This window comes from Sphaerodactylus townsendi, linkage group LG12 (assembly GCF_021028975.2).
Source record: "Sphaerodactylus townsendi isolate TG3544 linkage group LG12, MPM_Stown_v2.3, whole genome shotgun sequence".
Taxonomy (NCBI): Eukaryota; Metazoa; Chordata; class Lepidosauria; order Squamata; family Sphaerodactylidae; genus Sphaerodactylus; species Sphaerodactylus townsendi.
This window is the reverse complement of record NC_059436.1, coordinates 54357442-54375272: the sequence shown is the minus strand read 5'-3', so window position 1 is coordinate 54375272 and position 17831 is coordinate 54357442. Positions and strand designations below refer to the sequence as shown.

Below are 17831 nucleotides of genomic sequence, written 5' to 3'. Positions count from 1 at the left end.
TAACACTCAAAGAGCCATTTGGACCCGTTTTCCACGGGAAAAGAAAACACTTGGAGCTGCAAATAATTTTTGACATTTAAAATAAAGATAACACTATATATATATAGGGGGTTTTTTTACCTTTTACTCCGCTCATTCTGAGAAGCGCATGGATGCGCCCGCCCTGCTGCCTGCAGGGCGGGCAAGGATGAAGCCAGCGGCTCGGCCTTGCCAGCTGCTGGGGAAAGCGCCAGCCCCACTCCAACGGGGCAGGTGAGAGGGGAAGCCCGTGGCGCGGCCCAGCCAACTGTGGGCAGTTGGTGCAAGGATGGGGCCGGCAGCTCAGCTCGTGGAGCCACAGTGCCAGGGCAGAAGAGCCGCATGCGGCTCTCGAGCCGCAGGTTCCCTACCCCTGGTCTATGACCACAAATAAACAAATAAGTCTGAATCTATCCCAGCTCAATCCTGCTTTTTTGAGCATATACCTTGTGCTTTCAAACACCCTTAAAAACCTTCTTTGTGCTCATGTTATAGCATAATAGGCAAAACTAGTGCATTGTGCAGCATGCGCCAAATGTCACCACAGCAGTGTGCCATGTGTGTTACTTGACTATCCAAAACCCCCCCAAACCACCCCAATTCCTTGGTTTCAGTAGATGCAAGGTGTGCTGCGATCCTCATCCACAGTTTGTTCCTGACTGTACAAACCTCCCATTCCGTAGCTGTATCTGCTCTTTGTTCCACTGTGACTCCCACCCAGCAGAACCATCTTAAAATCCACTCAAAAGCCCAGTTGAAAGTGAGCCTGCAAGCATCCTGGGAAGGCGAGAAGAACTCTCTGCCACGTGACGTCCTCCTGAGGGGGAACCATCTGCTCAACTAGAGCAGGAATGATCATGACACGCAGTTTTCCACAGATGCATCACCAGCTCCTAGCTGGGTATTCACTGGGCTCCCAGGGTCACCAGCAGGTGAAAAACAAGTGCAGCTCTAAGCCTCGTAAGAGAGATCAAGGAAATGTGAGCTTTCAAGTGGGATTATTAAGCATGACTCTGGAGAAACAAGATAAAAGCATTAAGTGGGGTCCTTGCAGAGAGGAGTTCTGCTCTGCTGAGACATATAGATAACCCAGAGAAGAAGAAAGGAAAGACACCGAGCATGTTCTCAAACCACCTGGTCTCCAAGGTGTTTGGGGCTGATTGCATTCTCCTCCCTTCCCCATTTCAGTCCAAAATAGCCTTGTGAGGTCAGTTAGCAGATTCCTCAGGCTCCCCCAACAAACTTCATGATAGAATGGTGATATAATTAATCCTGGTTGGCCACAGGGGGCCCTCAACTTTTTGAGCCTCTGGAATTCCAACAAAGAATGGTGGGCACACCCACAAAACAGCGGCCACCACTCACTTTCAGTCACATTGCGAAGATCTTGTGCTAGATTGGCAGCTATTTTCAAAGCAATGTTGTTTTATTTAATCTGCATAGCCAATTATATCTCCAGCATGGTGTAGTGGTTAAGAGAGGTGGACTGTAATCTGGAGAACCGGACTTGACTCCTCACTCCTCCTCATGAGCAGTGGGCTCTTATCTGGTAAACTGGATTTGTTTCTGTTGTGAGGAGAGGAAGGGAAAGGAGTCTGCAAGTCACCTTGAGTCTCCTTGCAGGAGAAAAAGGCAGGGTATAAACCCAAACTCTTCTCTTCTTCTTCAATGGCTAATCAAAAATCTCAATGGTTAAAAGCCCTCCCTGACACTACTCGCTTTCCAAAAACTTACCTGGGTGAAATAAATGGCCAATCAGCCTCTGCCCATAAGACCCAGGTGTCGCAACCCCAGACTTGTTCAATAAAGGAATCAGTACTTTGAAAGTCGAATTCTTATTTATTGATGGCAAGCGCAGAAAAGCGGTTGACTTATATTGGGTAGAACTGAGTACATTAGACAAAGGCAAAGCATTATATACTCCAACACAGATATGTCAGGCCAACACACATACACCCCTTGGAGGAAGGCAGCTTAATGCATGTTCATTATGCACAGCCCTAAATATCCAGCAAGTTTCATCCTACCCTTCTGCCAAGGAGCTGCGAGTGGCACCTGTGGTGGCTCTCCCATTCTCATTTTATCAGCATAACAACCTTGAGATGCAGGTTAGGCTGAGAAAGAGGACAACTGGCCCAAGAGCAGAATGAGCTTTGCAGCATAGCAACTATCTGATCTCTCCCAAAGTGCTGGTCCACTCTGACCACTATAAAACACTGCCCGTGAAGTTGCAGCTGGGGGAGGTGGAGTGTAAAAAGAAAATAGCTGATCTCTTTACAAACTGAACTGTGGGCCTTTATCCGGATCATTTTTAGCACTAAAATCAAGACTCTTGTAAAGCCAGGAACAAAGGATGGCAAAGTGAGGCCAAGAGTCTTTTCATGAGGCCACTGGTTCGTTTTAAATGAACATAAAGAGAACATGAAGAGATGGTTTGTTACAAAGCTGTTCCACCTGTAAGGCAAAAGCCACCTCTATTTTTTCTGTCTTATTCTTGGGACTTGAAAAGCTAAGCAGTCATCAGATGATCTTCCTGCAAGCCCCAGTGTTTGCTCATTGTCAGTTCTGCCAGTTAAACAAAGCAAAGCACAAGCCCCAAGCGCACATTAATTGGATTAATCCCACTGAGCCATCAATTAAAAGTCTGTGGTCCTAACAGGAAAAGCTGCCTCCTGGCTTAAACCTACAATCCACTGGCAAGACGGCCACAGCAAGACACCATCTTTGTTATTTCAGAATAGGTTCCTCCTGCAAAAGTGAGGGCCAACACCCCCAGAATCCTCTATATTGTGAGAGGGTTCTACAGCCTGACAAGTTGGCACGAAGAACTACTATTGAAGGGAAGTTAAGTGATTGCTTCCAACAGCCCCCCCCACCCGCACCTCCCTCGAAGCAATCTGTTGTACACCTCATGCACCTCAGCGTGGTACCAAGGGCCAGAGTAGCCATACTCCTGCTCATGTTGCAGGCTCTTTCATTGGACAGGGGGGGGGGTCTCTGGAGTAGAGAACAATCCTCCAACATGAAGAACTTCATTCATGCAAGAAATGCAGGGGGCCGCAGGGGACTGTCTTGGACACAAAGAGGGGTGCGAATGGAAGTAAAGCTGAAGATCCAAGTCCTTGTTTATTGTTCCCATACCTGCTCTCATCACCTACAGAAAAGGTGGGGGAGAGGTTTCATTTTGACAAAGAAACAGCATGCAGGAGGGAAGGGTTGGACCCTCCCTCGCGTTTCCCCACCCTCCAATGTTCAGGGAATTCCTTCCAACCTGGGCGCTGGTGACTAGGAGATGAGCTGGAAGAAAAACACCTGACCTCACTGTCAGAAACTGCCTACCTCCGCAGCACTGCCCAGTGAGATAAAGGGGCAAACAATCTAAGTCCCCACACCTCAAGGTATCACTCCCACCAGCACCTTTTGGCTACCCAGACAGCCAGAGACCAAGGGACCAAACCTCTAGCCCTTTCCAGCTCTAAACAAGAAACCAACTATGTAAGGTTGTACTCACACATGGTAAGTGTGAAAAACAAGTTCCTCGGCAGCTGCAGCCAACTTGGGTCAAAGTGCTAGATTCAAAAACATACCAAAATACAATTAAAGAGATTAACAGGATATACCTGAATATGCAACAATGAGCAAAGATGGTGACAATAAAATAACCAAGCTAGGAAGCTAGCTACTTCCAGACAATGGTTCTTTAATGCGGAATCATAATAAAGAACGGTTCTTTACTCAGCAAAGCAGAGCCCAAGTAGTTTCCAAGTTCAAAATCAACAGGTGTCGTGACCCACCCCAATCAGAAGTGTCCCACGGCTAGCTAAAAGGGCAAAACTAGAATAAAAATTCTTTCCTTTATGCCTTGGAGTCTGTGCAGGAATGATTTAGATTAGCCAGTCTGATGCAGGCCCAATGAGGTAACCCAACCCAACTGACTACTGGTGTTACTGACCAGGAGCTTCAACCACTCAGATGAGGCTGCCAATTCGTTCCAGATGTCCTGCTGCTGCATAAGACCCCATTAACAAGCCCCCACAAACCCTTGCATTAACAAGATGGAATGTGTAGGAGGCACGTGAAGGACCTGCTCCACCCCTCCAGCATAACGTTCAGTAACACCACTGAGAAAATGTGTGGGACAAAGACCCAACTATAGCAGAGAAACAACCCATTCACAAATCACTCCAGTCACCTAAAACAAAATGCACCTTTTGTATCAGGCCAACATTTCTTTCTCTCCCAGATAAACTGTGAAAATTTACAAATATCCTAGAGCAACAGGTCTTTTTAGTAGAGTTGTAGAGTTATGACAGGACAAGGGCAAAGCAAGTTGAGAGAAGCAAGCAGGAAGTTCTGGGTGCCAACTTCCTGCTTGGAGGAGCTCAAATGCAACTTAAGAGCTTGAAGACCAGACAAAATGGTCTGGCAAGGTCGTTGCTCAGTTGAGCCAAGAACAAACAACCATTTCCAGATTTTAACGGAGCTGATCGTAACAGGAGCTAAGCTATAATGAAAGCACAAAGGGCAAGAGAGAGGCTCATGGAGTGACCACAGACAACCCAAATTTATAGGGATGTCAAAAGAGCTGAAAACAGGAGGCAAAAAAGGACACAAGAAGATAGGAAGTAAAAACAGCCAAAGGTGAGGAATCCACAAATTTGCAGATCCTGCTAGCCTGCCAAAATTTGTGCAGGCTTTGACCGTATCCCTCCCACAAGTCCTTTGGTCCCTGGAAATTTATTATATTTATACCCCACTCATCCCTAGCCACAGACAGGCTCAGGGTGGCTTACAAGCTTTTAAAACACTACATAAAATACAACCACATAATAAAATTAAAACATCAAAACCTACAATACAACAACAGATCAGTGAATATATCGCCCCATTCAGCCTCTAACAATCCTAATCTCTTTTTCCTCCAATTTCTAAACCACCATAAAGATTAGTGGGTGAACAAGATCAGGTAACAACAACATATACACAAAGAGGGAGGGGTGAGGCACACATTTGAAGACAGCAAGTGCTTGATGGTATTTACTACTCAATTGACGATGGTGATAGTTGGTAGCGAGTTGGGGGGAGGCTGGCAAGATGGTAGAGAGACAGTGGGTGGCCAAAAACCTGGCAGAACGTCTCTGTCTTACAGGTCCTGCAGAATTGGTTAAGATCCCGCAAGGCCCTGGTGTCAACTGACAGAGGATTCCACAAGGCTGGAGCCAGGGCCAAAAAAGCCTGGCTCTGGTCGAGGCCAATCTAATGTCCTTAGGGCTGGGGACCACCAACAGATTTCCATCAGAAGAACAAGCTGTCCCCTGCAGGCAATATGGGAAGATGCAGTCTTGAGGGTCCCATACCACTCAAGATATTAAAAATCAAAACTAACACCTTGAATATGACCCAGTATTCGACTGGCAACCAATGCAGGATGGGTGTAATATGCTCCCATTACTGTCGTGCTGGTTGGCCTCTCGTCTTGCACTGGGCCTGCAGGTTCCCAGTTTCAAGTGCCTCCAAGATCAGGAAAGAACAGGGTGATTCAGTAAGTGCTTAGCAACTAATGGCTAAGCCCAGGAGTCACCAGCCTTTTAGAGCCTGTGGGTGCAGGTGGAATTCTGACACAACATGGTGGGATCAGCAACAAAATGACTACGGCTTAACTTCAGTAGTGTAGCGTTGATCTCTGTCCTGGGCTGGCATTCTGCCAAAACAACCTTTCCAAAAATCTCTGTAGCCAATCAAATCTCCAATAGGCCGTTTCCGCACGGCGGCGGAAACGGCGAGGTCGGCGCATTGCGCGCCGACCTGAAGACGCTGGGACCGTCCGCATGCACGGTCCTTGAAGCAGCTGGGCAGCCGGCGCCGCGGAGCGCCGGCACCCAGCCGACCCGGCCTGTCCCCGGGCCTCCAGCGCGTCGCCGAGGCCTGGGGACACGCCCCGCTGGCCCTGCGTTGCAGCTGCGCCCCCCGTGCGAATGGCGGCCTGGAGACGGTGTTTTTACCGTCTCCAGGCCGCCATGAATTGCCCGTGCAGAAACGGCCAAAGTCAATCAGAAGCCTTGCTGGGCAAAAATCCCATCTCAACCAATATCCAATGGTGTAAAGCAGATAAGTTCAAAACACAAAGATATATATAAAGTGCACAGTGCATTTATTGTGCTAGTGTGATTCCTATAAACACCCACTCATCACTATACCAAACAGACTACCACTATATACTATTGCCAAATTCCAACATATAACATATACCAATTACCAAAACATACAGTTCTTACTCGTACTCATAACATACAATTTACACACACAATTGATTATACAAACATCCAAGAGCCTTTTAAGAATGTGGAAAATGGGGGTGTTAGCCCTTCCAGTTTATGTAGACTGATTATATTAGCTTCCTCCTCTTCTTGGGCCATGAAAACAAAAACCACTCAACTGTCCATAACAAAATTGCAATTATGCACAAGTCTTGGATGTCATCAAACAGCTTTGCGTGTATTCCACTTTCCCCAAAAAACAATCTTCTTCAGTAGACATTCAGCATAAGTTAGTCAGTCATTTGATAAGGGTACCATAAACTGTTAAGGTGCCTATCCCTCTTCACTTGAATCCAAGTTACCAGTAATCCCATCTAGCTTCACCTACTTCCTTAAAACACTTGGGGACTCAAGAAAAGGTATTGGAAGGCATCATGCTGGGGACTCCTGGGGACATACACGCTACAGGGATCAGTGCTATCAGTCACAGACCAGGAAAGGGATTTGGGCGTCTTAGTTGATAGTTCCATGGGAATGTCAACTCAATGCATGGCAGCTGTGAAAAAGGCAAACTCTATGCTGGGGATCATTAGGAAAGGAATTGAGAATAAAACTGCAAAGATTGTCATGCCCTTATATAAAGCAGTGGTGCGACCGCACTTGGAGTACTGTGTTCAGTTCTGGTCGCCACATCTCAAAAAGGATATTGGAAAGATAGAAAAAGTGCAGAGAAGGGCAACGAGGATGATTGAGAGACTGGAGCACCTTCCCTATGAGGAGAGGCTGCAGCGTTTGGGACTCTTTAGTTTGGAGAGGAGACGTCTGAGGGGGGATATGATTGAAGTCTATACAATTATGCATGAGATAGAAAATGTTGACAGAGAATTTTTTCTCTTTCTCACAATACTAGAACCAGGGGGTATCCATTGAAAATGCTGGGGGGAAGAATTAGGACTAATAAAAGGAAACACTTCTTCATGCAACGTGTGATTGGTGTTTGGAATATGCTGCCACAGGAGGTGGTGATGGCCACTAACCTGGATAGCTTTAAAAGGGGCTTGGACAGATTTATGGAGGAGAAGTCGATCTATGGCTACCAATCTTGATCCTCCTTGATCTGAGGTTGCAAATGCCTTAGCAGACCAGGTGCTCGGGAACAGCAGCAGCAGAAGGCCATTGCTTTCACCTCCTGCATGTGAGCTCCCAAAGGTACCTGGTGGGCCACTGCGAGTAGCAGAGTGCTGGACTAAATGGACTCTGGTCTGATCCAGCAGGCGCTTTCTGATGTTCTTATGTACTTAAACAATAAGGTGAAGAAGAATGAATCAGCTGCTCACCTTGTCCTGGGAGACATCCAAAATCACATGTAAAGTGGCCATTGATCCCTTCCCCAAAGGGAACACCAGGCTTAGTCACTATGGATGCTTTATGGAGATAGCCTGAGTTTGCCCACAGGAAACATGGATGCTCGTTCACAGTCGTGAAGCTACAAGGGGACGGGGGTGTGCGCTGTGCACGGGGTGCACGCCTGAAGGGCGTGGAAAATTGCCCCCAGGCCCCCACTTCCCCTCCCCCCCCCACTTCCCACACTTACCTTAGTTCCTTTCCTTTTTCAGAACTTTTTCAGGATGGAAAAGGCCTGTTTGCAGTAAAAACAGCCTGAGGAACTACAGTTCCCAGGAGACCTTGTGAAGTCTCCTGGGAAGTATAGTTCCCATCGGGCCGTTTTTACTGAGAACAGGCCTTTTGCAGCCTGAAAAAGTTCTGAAAAAGGAAAGGAATTAAGGTAAGTGTGAGAAGAGGGGGTGCCGTGGGGGGGCATGGGGGACGGAAAATTAGAATGCACACTAGGCATAGTTTGGCCCAGCTACGCCTCTGCTTGTTCATTTCAGAGGTGATAGCTCCCTAAGGGCATCCCTATTGTCTGCTGCAGAAATAACAAGAATCTTGCAATGCCTCAGAGTCAATGAAGTTTTAGGCAAGTAAAACTTTTATAACCCACTTCTTCAGATACAACAAATGGAGCCTCACTAGGCAGACACTTTTATACCCAATGCATGAAAAATAAATACCTTCCAGTGGCAGAGTGGGGAATCAAACCCTGTTCTCCAAATTAGAGTGCACCTGCTCTTAACCACTACGCCATTGCTGCTCTGGAAACACTCACTCTTCATTTCAAAAGAACACTCACAAATCTTACTGATGTTTTTTACGAGTTGTTTGAGTCTCTTTCATCAAGGCCTGTATTTTTTAAAAGGGAACGAAAAGAACAGATCTATCATTACAATGTTTTTATAGCTGGCCTTAGATGTCCATCCCCAATTCCAACATGTTTTGAAGCTTACAGATACTGTTCTCAATTGTGGCCCAGGTAACAACCGCTTGTCTGGTTAGTAGAGGTAAATAAAATTATTTTCTGAGGAAAGGACCTCCCCCCCCCCACACAAAAAAACATGCATTCATCACAGAGGACAAACCTGTAGATGCATCAACTGGTGGGATAATGTGGGTTACTAGCTTGTGGGCCTCTTTGCAAGCCCCCACCCACCCACCCACCCACCCACCAAGCCCATTCTTTTGTTTGTAGATGCTTGTAGAAGGGAAAGCTGATAAGCAACATTCAAAATCTACCATGTTAAAGGTATTCTAAAGAAAAAGACAAGCGAGTAGCATGATACAGACACTGCTTAACAGGGGAAAGCCCCAATTACCACAGGCCTTTGGTCCATAAACCATAACACAGCTATTTTTAGGATCGTTACAGATAGAAAGAAACAGGCAGATATTGCGTGCAAATAAGATACCGGCCAGTCTCACTTGGAGGGAAAGCTAAAAGGGCTACCCTACCTAAAAGGAAAACAAATATGAAACTCCCTGCCCCCTATCCTGGCCCCACATCGAACAGAGATCAGTATGTTCTGTTTTGGAACAGCAAAAGGGATGCCCAGATGGGGAGTTCAGAACTTGGCTGAATGATTTTAAAAAAATCCTGCCCCTCCAGTGTCAGGAAGAAGAAACTGAAAGATAATGGATTCCTCTTTAGAGCTCTCATTTTAAGGACATTTAGCAGACACCTTTGAACAAACTACACAGGTTAACCTGGGAGTCTAACCCAGCACACGCTTAACAGAGCTGCAGCCAACCATTGTTCACAGGTGAGGGGACCTGTATGAAAGAGAGATGCTGGAAAACATTTGCATCACACCATTCACGTTCCAGGTTCTTTATGCAACAAGTCTACCAGCAAGTCTCACGGTGACCCTGGGGTACCTTTGTGTGCCTGAACCTGCAATAGAAGGACAACAAGAAGTTTGTTGTAACTTTTACGGAATATAAACACTTCGAGCGTCTTGACAAAACTGAAGTGGCCCGCCGATTCCACATCGTGGCAACCCACCAGGACCTTGGGCCGGAGGGGGTCTGGGATGAACAACTTGTCCCCCTTCCACCATAACCCCCCCTCTCCAAGAGGTCCTCCCCTTCCCGAAGTTCAGGCGGAACCACGACGTGAGTGAGCGGAGCTCCTCCTCTAAGGCGGGGCTGGAAACCAGTTTCCATGTTTGTATGGGTGGATAGCAGAGTGTCCAAGCTGAGAACACGCCTAAGGCAAAACAATTTGTTTGCAAATCTATGAGTTACTCCAGGTAGTATCTACCGCAGCTGTCTTCAACTGTCCTTTCTCATGCTGATATGGGGGGAATGCAAAGGTGACTGTAACTGTAAAGTTTATACTGGGGCTTCAGTCTCAGCTACCTGGCCATAGGGGTCAGACACAGTTCTGATAAAGCTCCTGAAGCCATTCTCGAGTCTTGTTATTGACTGGGGTACCAAACCCTTACAGATATGCAGATAAAACATTAGGAACAAAAGCAACCAGACCACTGCCACACAGTCTGGAGAACCCACAACAGCCAACTGCATACTTTAACCAGCACTGGGCTCTCCAGGCTCCTACCTAGACCTAAACGTTCAACTGAGATCCTTTTGACTTACAATGTCAGGAAGCAACCCTAGCAACATTCACCTGAAAAGTTCATTACCTCTGAATCACAGGCCCAACTGACCCATAATGACTTTTTTACTCAATAACACATCCAGCTCATTTTAAGATATATAGATGAAGCCATTTAAAACAGAGTCAGGCTTCTAGTTTGGCATTCCTTAGTGCCACAAGGAAGATTTTTCCCAAGATTCCTTAACTAGCGATGCCAGTGAGTGAACCCAGAATATTTCGTGTGGAAAACAAGAGTTTAGATCTATACCCGCCTTTTCTCTACCCTTTAGGTATTTCAAAGTGGCTCACCAGCTCCTTCCCTTCCTCTCCCAACAACAGAAACTTTGTGAGGCAGGTGGGACTAGATTTCTAAGAGAATTGTGACTGTCCCAAGGTCACTCAGAGGTCTTGAAGGTGCAGGGAAACAAATCCAGTTCACTAGAATGTGTGGGGGAGTGGAGAATCAAATTCCACGTTAGAGTCCACCTCTCTTAACCACTATGCATGCAAACAAATATGGAAAAGAGAAAGTCACTGCTATACTCATTGCACTAAAAAACCACATTTGCTTACTAACCCTTGCAGAGATTCTACCATGTCCCAAATGTGTGTGTTACAGGAAGGGTTGGCAGGCCCTCCCTGGTTACTACCATATTCAAAAAATATGGGATGGGTGCACTGAGTAAATACAGCCAATCCACTTTTACACCCGAAGGGCTAACACACTTGTTCTAAGACAGCGATGCATTTTAAATTTTTATAATGAACATTCTTGTTCAGATACAGACAAAAGCACTCCTTGAATCTCTAACCCAAATAATGCTTTCAGCTTACAATATACACTCACATATAACTACAATGTATACAATACAAATATTACCAACATGTAAATAGTCTATCATCACTCCACAGTCTTATTTGGGTTTGGGCTAACCATAGTCGGGTAAGTTTGGTTTTGGAATTCCTTCAGTGGCCCAATACTTACAGCTCTAATCCCCATGGTTACTGGCATAAGAACATAAGAACAAGCCAGCTGGATCAGACCAGAGTCCATCTAGTCCAGCACTCTGCTACTCGCAGTGGCCCACCAGGTGCCTTTGGGAGCTCACATGCAGGAGGTGAAAGCAATGGCCTTCTGTGGCTGTTGCTCCTGAGCACCTGGTCTGCTAAGGCATTTGCAACCTCAGATCAAGGAGGACCAAGGTTGGTAGCCATAGATGGACTTCTCCTCCATAAATCTGCCCAAGCCCCCTTTAAAGCTATCCAGGTTAGTGGCCATCACCACCTCCTGTGGCAGCATATTCCAAACACCAATCACATGTTGCATGAAGAAGTGTTTCCTTTTATTAGTCCTAATTCTTCCCCCCAGCATTTTCAATGGATGCCCCCTGGTTCTAGTATTGTGAGAAAGAGAGAAAAATGTCTCCCTGTCAACATTTTCTACTCCCCCCTCAGACGTCTCCTCTCCAAACAGGGGAAGGGGGCGAGAGGGTTGCCAGCTCCAGGGCGGGAAACTCCTGGAGATTTGGGGGTGGAGCCTGGGGGGGACAGGGAGGTCAGCAGGGTATAAGGCCACAGGTGTATAGCCTCTGCCTTGAGGGAATTGCAAGGGCAAGCTCTTTCCCTCGACAACACCTTGCGAGGTAGGTGGGGCTGAGGGAATTTGGGGACAACAGTGACTGGCCCCAGGTCTCCCGGCATGCTCCAGGCGACGGAGTGGGGAAACAAACCCAGGGCAGCAGACAAAAGCCCACCGCGCCTCTTCCGCCACACCTCTTCCAGCGGGGGCGCGAGAGACCGAGCCGGGAACGGCAGCCTCTCCCTTCAGGGTCGGGATAAGCGCCGCCGCCCCTCCCTCCCTCCCTCCCTTCCCCAGCCGGCAGCCCCGCTCCTGCCGCGCCGAGGGAGAGGCGCAGCCCCGCGGCTACCTTGAGGACGAGGTGGTGGACGCGGCCGTGCGCGGAGCCGCCCCAGAGAAGAACCGCCAAGAGGAGCAGCGCCCCGCACGAGCCCGCCCAGCGGGGACCGCAACCGTCGCCTCCGCGCGCCGCCATCTTTACTCCAGCATCAACATCGCCCTCTCTGGCCACGCCCACTTCCGGAGTCGAAGGGCGACGTGGAAAGGAAAGCGCGTGACGGGCTGGACGCCCTTTATCAGGAGAGGAAACGGCGGAGAGCCTACGTCGGTGGATGCCGCGGGTGTCCACTCTAGGCATTGGGGTCTCTATCATAAGCCCCCCTCCCCCCCCCCAAGAAAAGAAACGGTTCCTTAGTAGTTTGGAGTCAGCGTCGCAAAGGAACCGGTCGCGTGATGTGACTTGAGGGGGAAATTTGAAAAGACTGGTCAAGCTCACTCATTCTCTACAGGCACTTCCGGTCTGAACCGGAACTTGATTGTCTGCTCTGGGGTGCCGTACAACGGCAGTGAACATAGAGATTTGGACTGGTGGAGCGATGGCACGCCCCCCCTTAGAGAGTGAACAGCAGCCGGGTGCTGATTGGATACCGGAAATGCAAACTGGCTGCGCGATACCAGAAAACACAGGTACTGTTCAGGCTCCCTCAGCAGGACTGTTAGCAGCCTTATCATCCCCTGCCAGCATGATGCTGGCAGGGGATGATGAGCACTGTAGTCCATAATATCTGGAGGGCCGCAAGTTTGACACCTATGCTGTAGGTCCGTGGTGGCGAACCTTTGGCACTCCAGATGTTATGGACTACAATTCCCATCCGCCCCTGTCAGCATGGCCAATTGGCCATGCTGGCAGGGGCGGATGGGAATTGTAGTCCATAACATCTGGAGTGCCAAAGGTTCGCCACCACTGCTGTAGGTTTTCCTCGCTGTAGTCTCCGTTCCGTTGTAGAGACAGTCAGTGATGTTGGTGGAGGCCTGCCACGGAAAAGGTCTGGAGCTCCACCCGCGCAGTCCCACCGTGGGACACCACAGAAGGCCGATGTACAGCCGGAGATGTCGGGGTGATGTGAACATCACTGACAGCCCCCAGGAGAGTCCCTCCAACAGCAAGCGGCCAACGCCAGAGCGCCCCCAGCCCAGGTCTTCCTTCGTCGGAGCGGAGTTTTGCTGGAGGCGGCATTTCGACACAGCACAGAAGGCGTCGTTTAAAAAGCGTGAGAATTGTGGTGCGAAAAACGACCCGGCCAGACAAGCAGCACACATTGTGCGATGCATGCTTTAGAGAGGGTCACAACATTGTGAGGTGCAAGATTGGCCAACATTTCACCCCAAATGCTGGAAGTGATTGGGTGTTGTGCCCCCGGGCTGTTTGATAATGAGACTTTGTGTTCAGATGATTTCTTTATTATGAAACAGCATCAGGAACAAGCATGTAGACTTTTATTGCCAGAACTAAAGCATAAGCGGCAAAATGCCCTCCATTATGCCCTATGTCACCTGACACCACCCCTGACTACCAGTTCTCAAGGAGGAATGGCACCCCACCAGTCCCATGCAGAGGCGTAGCTGGGCCAGAGTGCCCCCGGTGCACGCTCTGGCTTTTTTGCCCCCCCCCCCCCCCCGCAGCGCCCCCTCCCCTCCCCCCACTTACTTTAGAAAACCGAACAGGCTGGAGAACAGGCCTTCCTGTTCTGTTAGATTAGCTAAGAAGGTTCTAAGATGGTTTATTTTAAATTGTATTGTAAATGCTTTGGTCAAAGACCGTAAATAAATCTTACTACACACCCCTGACAGCAGGAAAATTGGACTCTAAGAGATTCCCAGATCTCCTTTTGAATCCAAAACCTCGGCATGCACTCCAGCAGAATCTGAGTCTCCCAGGGATTAAACCTTGAAAGAGATGCTGTTTCAGGGTGGGGGATAATCCACCCCAAAACAGCATCACTTTCAATGTTGTTTTAACTGGGGACTCTCCCTTTAAGATGGATTTAAAAGAAGAAGAGTTTGGATTTATATCCCCCCTTTCTCTCCTGTAGGAGACTCAAAGGGGCTGACAACCTCCTTGCCCTTCCCCCCGCACAACAAACCATCCTGTGAGGTCGGTGGGGCTGAGAGAGCTCAGAACAACTGTGACTAGCCCAAGGTCACCCAGCTGCCTTGTGTGGGAGTGTACAGGCTAATCTGAATTCCCCAGATAAGCCTCCGCAGCACAGGCTGCAGAGCTGGGAATCAAACCCGGTTCCTCCAGATTAGATACACAAGCTCTTAACCTCCTACGCCACTGCTGAGAATCTGGGCTCCCTAATTTAAACACCATTGAAAGTGATGCTGTTTGGGGGTGGATTTCAGCATCACAGCAACCACCGGGGGGGGGGGGTACAAACCTCAGGTTTTGCACCAGGCTCCATTTTCCCTAGCTACCCCTCTACCTGGAGGGGAAGGAGAAGGGACTGCTGCTACCAGCTGGGAGCCCAGCTGGTGGGGGGGCAGGGCGGGCAGAGCAGGAGAGTCTGCCATCTCTGGCCTCGGACAGCTGCTTTTATAAGCACTGAGGCCAGGGGCGGGGCTTGGGAAGGTGTGGCCATGCCCCCAGGGTTGGGTGGGGGCGTGGCATTGCCCCCGAATCCCCCCCCCCATAAAAATCTATACCTACGTCACTAACAGGCTAATCTGATTTCCCCAGATAAGCCTCCACATGTTAAGCAGCAGAGCGGGGAATCAAACACAGTTCCTCCAGATTAGAGTACACCTGCTCTTAACTACTGTGCCATCTCCTCCTGAGGAAGCCTATCCCACTGAGGAACTGTTCAGTTAGGTAGTCAAAAAATCTTTTGATTTAATTTCGTTGGTTCTGGTCCGACCTTCTGGAGCAACAGAAAACAACACTTTCAAGTACTTTAGTAATCATCAAGTACTTTAAGATGATTCTGATATCACCTCTCAGTTGTCTCCTCTCCAGGCTAAACATACCCAGCTCCTTCAACCTTTCCCCATAGGACTTGGTCTCCAGCCCCCTCACCATCTCCGTTGCCCTCCTCTGGACACATTCAGCTTGTCTACGTGCCCAAAATTTAATTTAGGTGAGGCCTCTCCAGAGCAGAGTTAGACCACTTGCGTGATCTGAAGACTATATTTCTGATAATACAGCCCCAAATCACATTTATCTTACCAAAATGACATTTACCTTACCTTTACATTATTGATTTCTGTTCAGTGTATGGTCTACTACACAACACCACAACACAAGCCTTTATTGGCATATAAAACGGGACAAAGTTTTAAAACAAAACAAGGTTAAGAAATACAGTTAAAATTGCTAAAATTACTAATTTCCAGTATAAAATTTGCAACAGTTTCACAAAAGAGCACATCAGAACTGTTCAGGAGATTGGATATCTTATAACACTCATGCCACTGAGAACATTTCAAGAAAATGGAATTCATGCATTTCATGCGTATCTTATTGTATTTAGGGCAAGAATGGTCAAGTGTTTCAACCGTAGTCCTATCACATGAACAAACTCTTTTAGAACGTTCCATATTCTTAAATCTTCCCTCCAAGCAACAGAGCTTTCGATGGTTAAGCTGCATGACATCTTACGGCAGTAGCCAAGGCTCTCCTCTGGGTGGGATTTATCAGCAGACGAAGATATGCTGCCATAATTCCACGCTCGCATGGGATTAATAATGTAGTCGGAGAACAGGTTGTCTTGGCAGCACGAGTCAAATTATGAAAATCAAGATCCAAGAGCCTATTCTTAACTAGTCTGAAGGCTTCCACCTTTGTGAGCATAAGGAGTGATTCCAAGGGGAAACCAATAGCTTCAACCTTTCTAAAGATCAAAGTATACCATTCTGAAATAAAGTGATCTGATAACAGAGAGGGAATATTGCTATTGGATCCCACTAGAAAATGTATATGCAGCCAATATTTTATGGCCCTTATCCATGCCAAGGTTTCTAGAGTTGTTTGGCCCATCTCTATGCACAACGCAGCATAAGGCGCACATCTAGGGAGCCCCATGTATGGTCTACTAAGAATCCTAGGTCCTTTTTGCGCATGCTACTGCCTGGACAAGTGTCGACCATTCTATAATTATACATTTGATTTTTCTTGCCTAAATGAAGAGCTTTACATTTATCTTTGTTGAAATTAATTTCATTATTTTAGCCCAGTTTCCCAGCCTGTCAAGATCATCCTGTATTCTGATTCTGTCTACCCCTTTCAATTCAGTACCATCTGCAAACTTAACAAGCATCCCTTCTATTCCTTCATCCAAATAATTTCTAAAGGTGTTGAACAACACAAGGCCTAGAACAGATCCCTGAGATATTTCACTTGTCACTCCCCTGAAGAGGATGATGAACCATTAACAGGCTCTGGATGAGATCTGCAACTAGATCCACAGATCCATCTAAAGTACTAGGATCTAAACCACATTTTACCAACTCTTCAACAAGAATACAATGTGGAACCTTATCAAAAGCCTGATAAAAAATCAAGACAAACTATGTCCACAATGTTCCCCAGATCTAACAAGCTAGTAACTTTTTCAAAAAAGGAGATGAGGTTCATCTGACACAACTTGTTCTTGAGAAACCCCCACTGGCTCTTAGTAATCACAGCCATCCATTCTAAACACTCAAGGATTGACTGTTTGGTGATACGTTCTAAAACTTTTCCAGGTATGGCCATCAAGTTGATGGGTCACTGGTTACCCAGATACTCCTTTGAATCATGTGAAATGTGATGTTGGAGCAGCATTTTACAGATACTGTAGACCGCCAAAGGAGAAATCAGTGCGATTATATCAAATCAAGTCTGAAATCTCCCTGGAAGCTAAAATGACTCAGTTGTGGCCATTGTACTTTGTTCACATAATGAGATAATTACAAGAAGATAATTACATGTGATTACAATTACTGGAAAAGATGATAATGCTAGGCAAAGTGGAAGGCAGCAAGAAAAGAGGAAGGCCCAACATGAAATGATTTAACTCAATAAAGGAAGTCAGGCCCCCACTGTCTGTAGCAATATCGGACTCAGTGATTTTAATCAAAAGCCTTTATTGACAGACGGCAGCATGGGCTCAGAAGATGCCAGTTCTGAAGAATGGCTTCCCAAGCACCCTTTTTTATGCCCACCAAGATGCCCCCTTCCCTTCAGCCCCCAGAGATATCAAAGCAAAGCATTACAAAACAGGAATGTGAAATCCGGTAGTTCTCAAGCCCACAGGAAGGGTTATCAACCCAACTTGCACCTGGGAGCAATCTATATTGCTCCAAGTTACAAAGCACAAAGGCAGCAGGAAACAGATAGTAGAGGAGACCCCTCACCATGACAGAAACCAGGACCCCGTTTGATGTCAGGTGTGCTGCCAGACAGCAAGGCTATTAACAAGAGGATATTTGGGAGATCGTTCATTCACAGGGTCTCCATGAGTTGGAAGTGACTTGAGAGAAGTGACTTGACGCACACAGGGTTGAATTCAGCAGGAGCTGGAGACCGAGAAGACGTGGGTTAGGGAATGGGTGAAGTTGGACTAGGATGGAAAATCAGAATCACCTGGGTGTTTAATGCCACAGTGTTCACCCTCCAAAGCAGCCATTTTCTCTAATCCTGTTGTTGTTGTCGTTGGGCTCAGGG

At 47.4% G+C, this 17831-nt stretch overlaps 1 protein-coding gene across 1 annotated transcript in view; it reads right to left on the bottom strand.

Moving 5' to 3' along the window:
- GPR107 (G protein-coupled receptor 107) overlaps positions 1 to 12604 on the bottom strand; it is a 78103-nt gene extending 65499 nt beyond the window's left edge. The window contains exon 1 of the mRNA XM_048513210.1: positions 12198 to 12604. Within this exon, the coding sequence (XP_048369167.1) occupies positions 12198 to 12500 (303 nt within the window). The 5' untranslated portion in view covers positions 12501 to 12604. The remainder of the gene's footprint in view (positions 1 to 12197) is intronic.
- Between the last annotated feature and the right edge of the window lie 5227 nt (positions 12605 to 17831).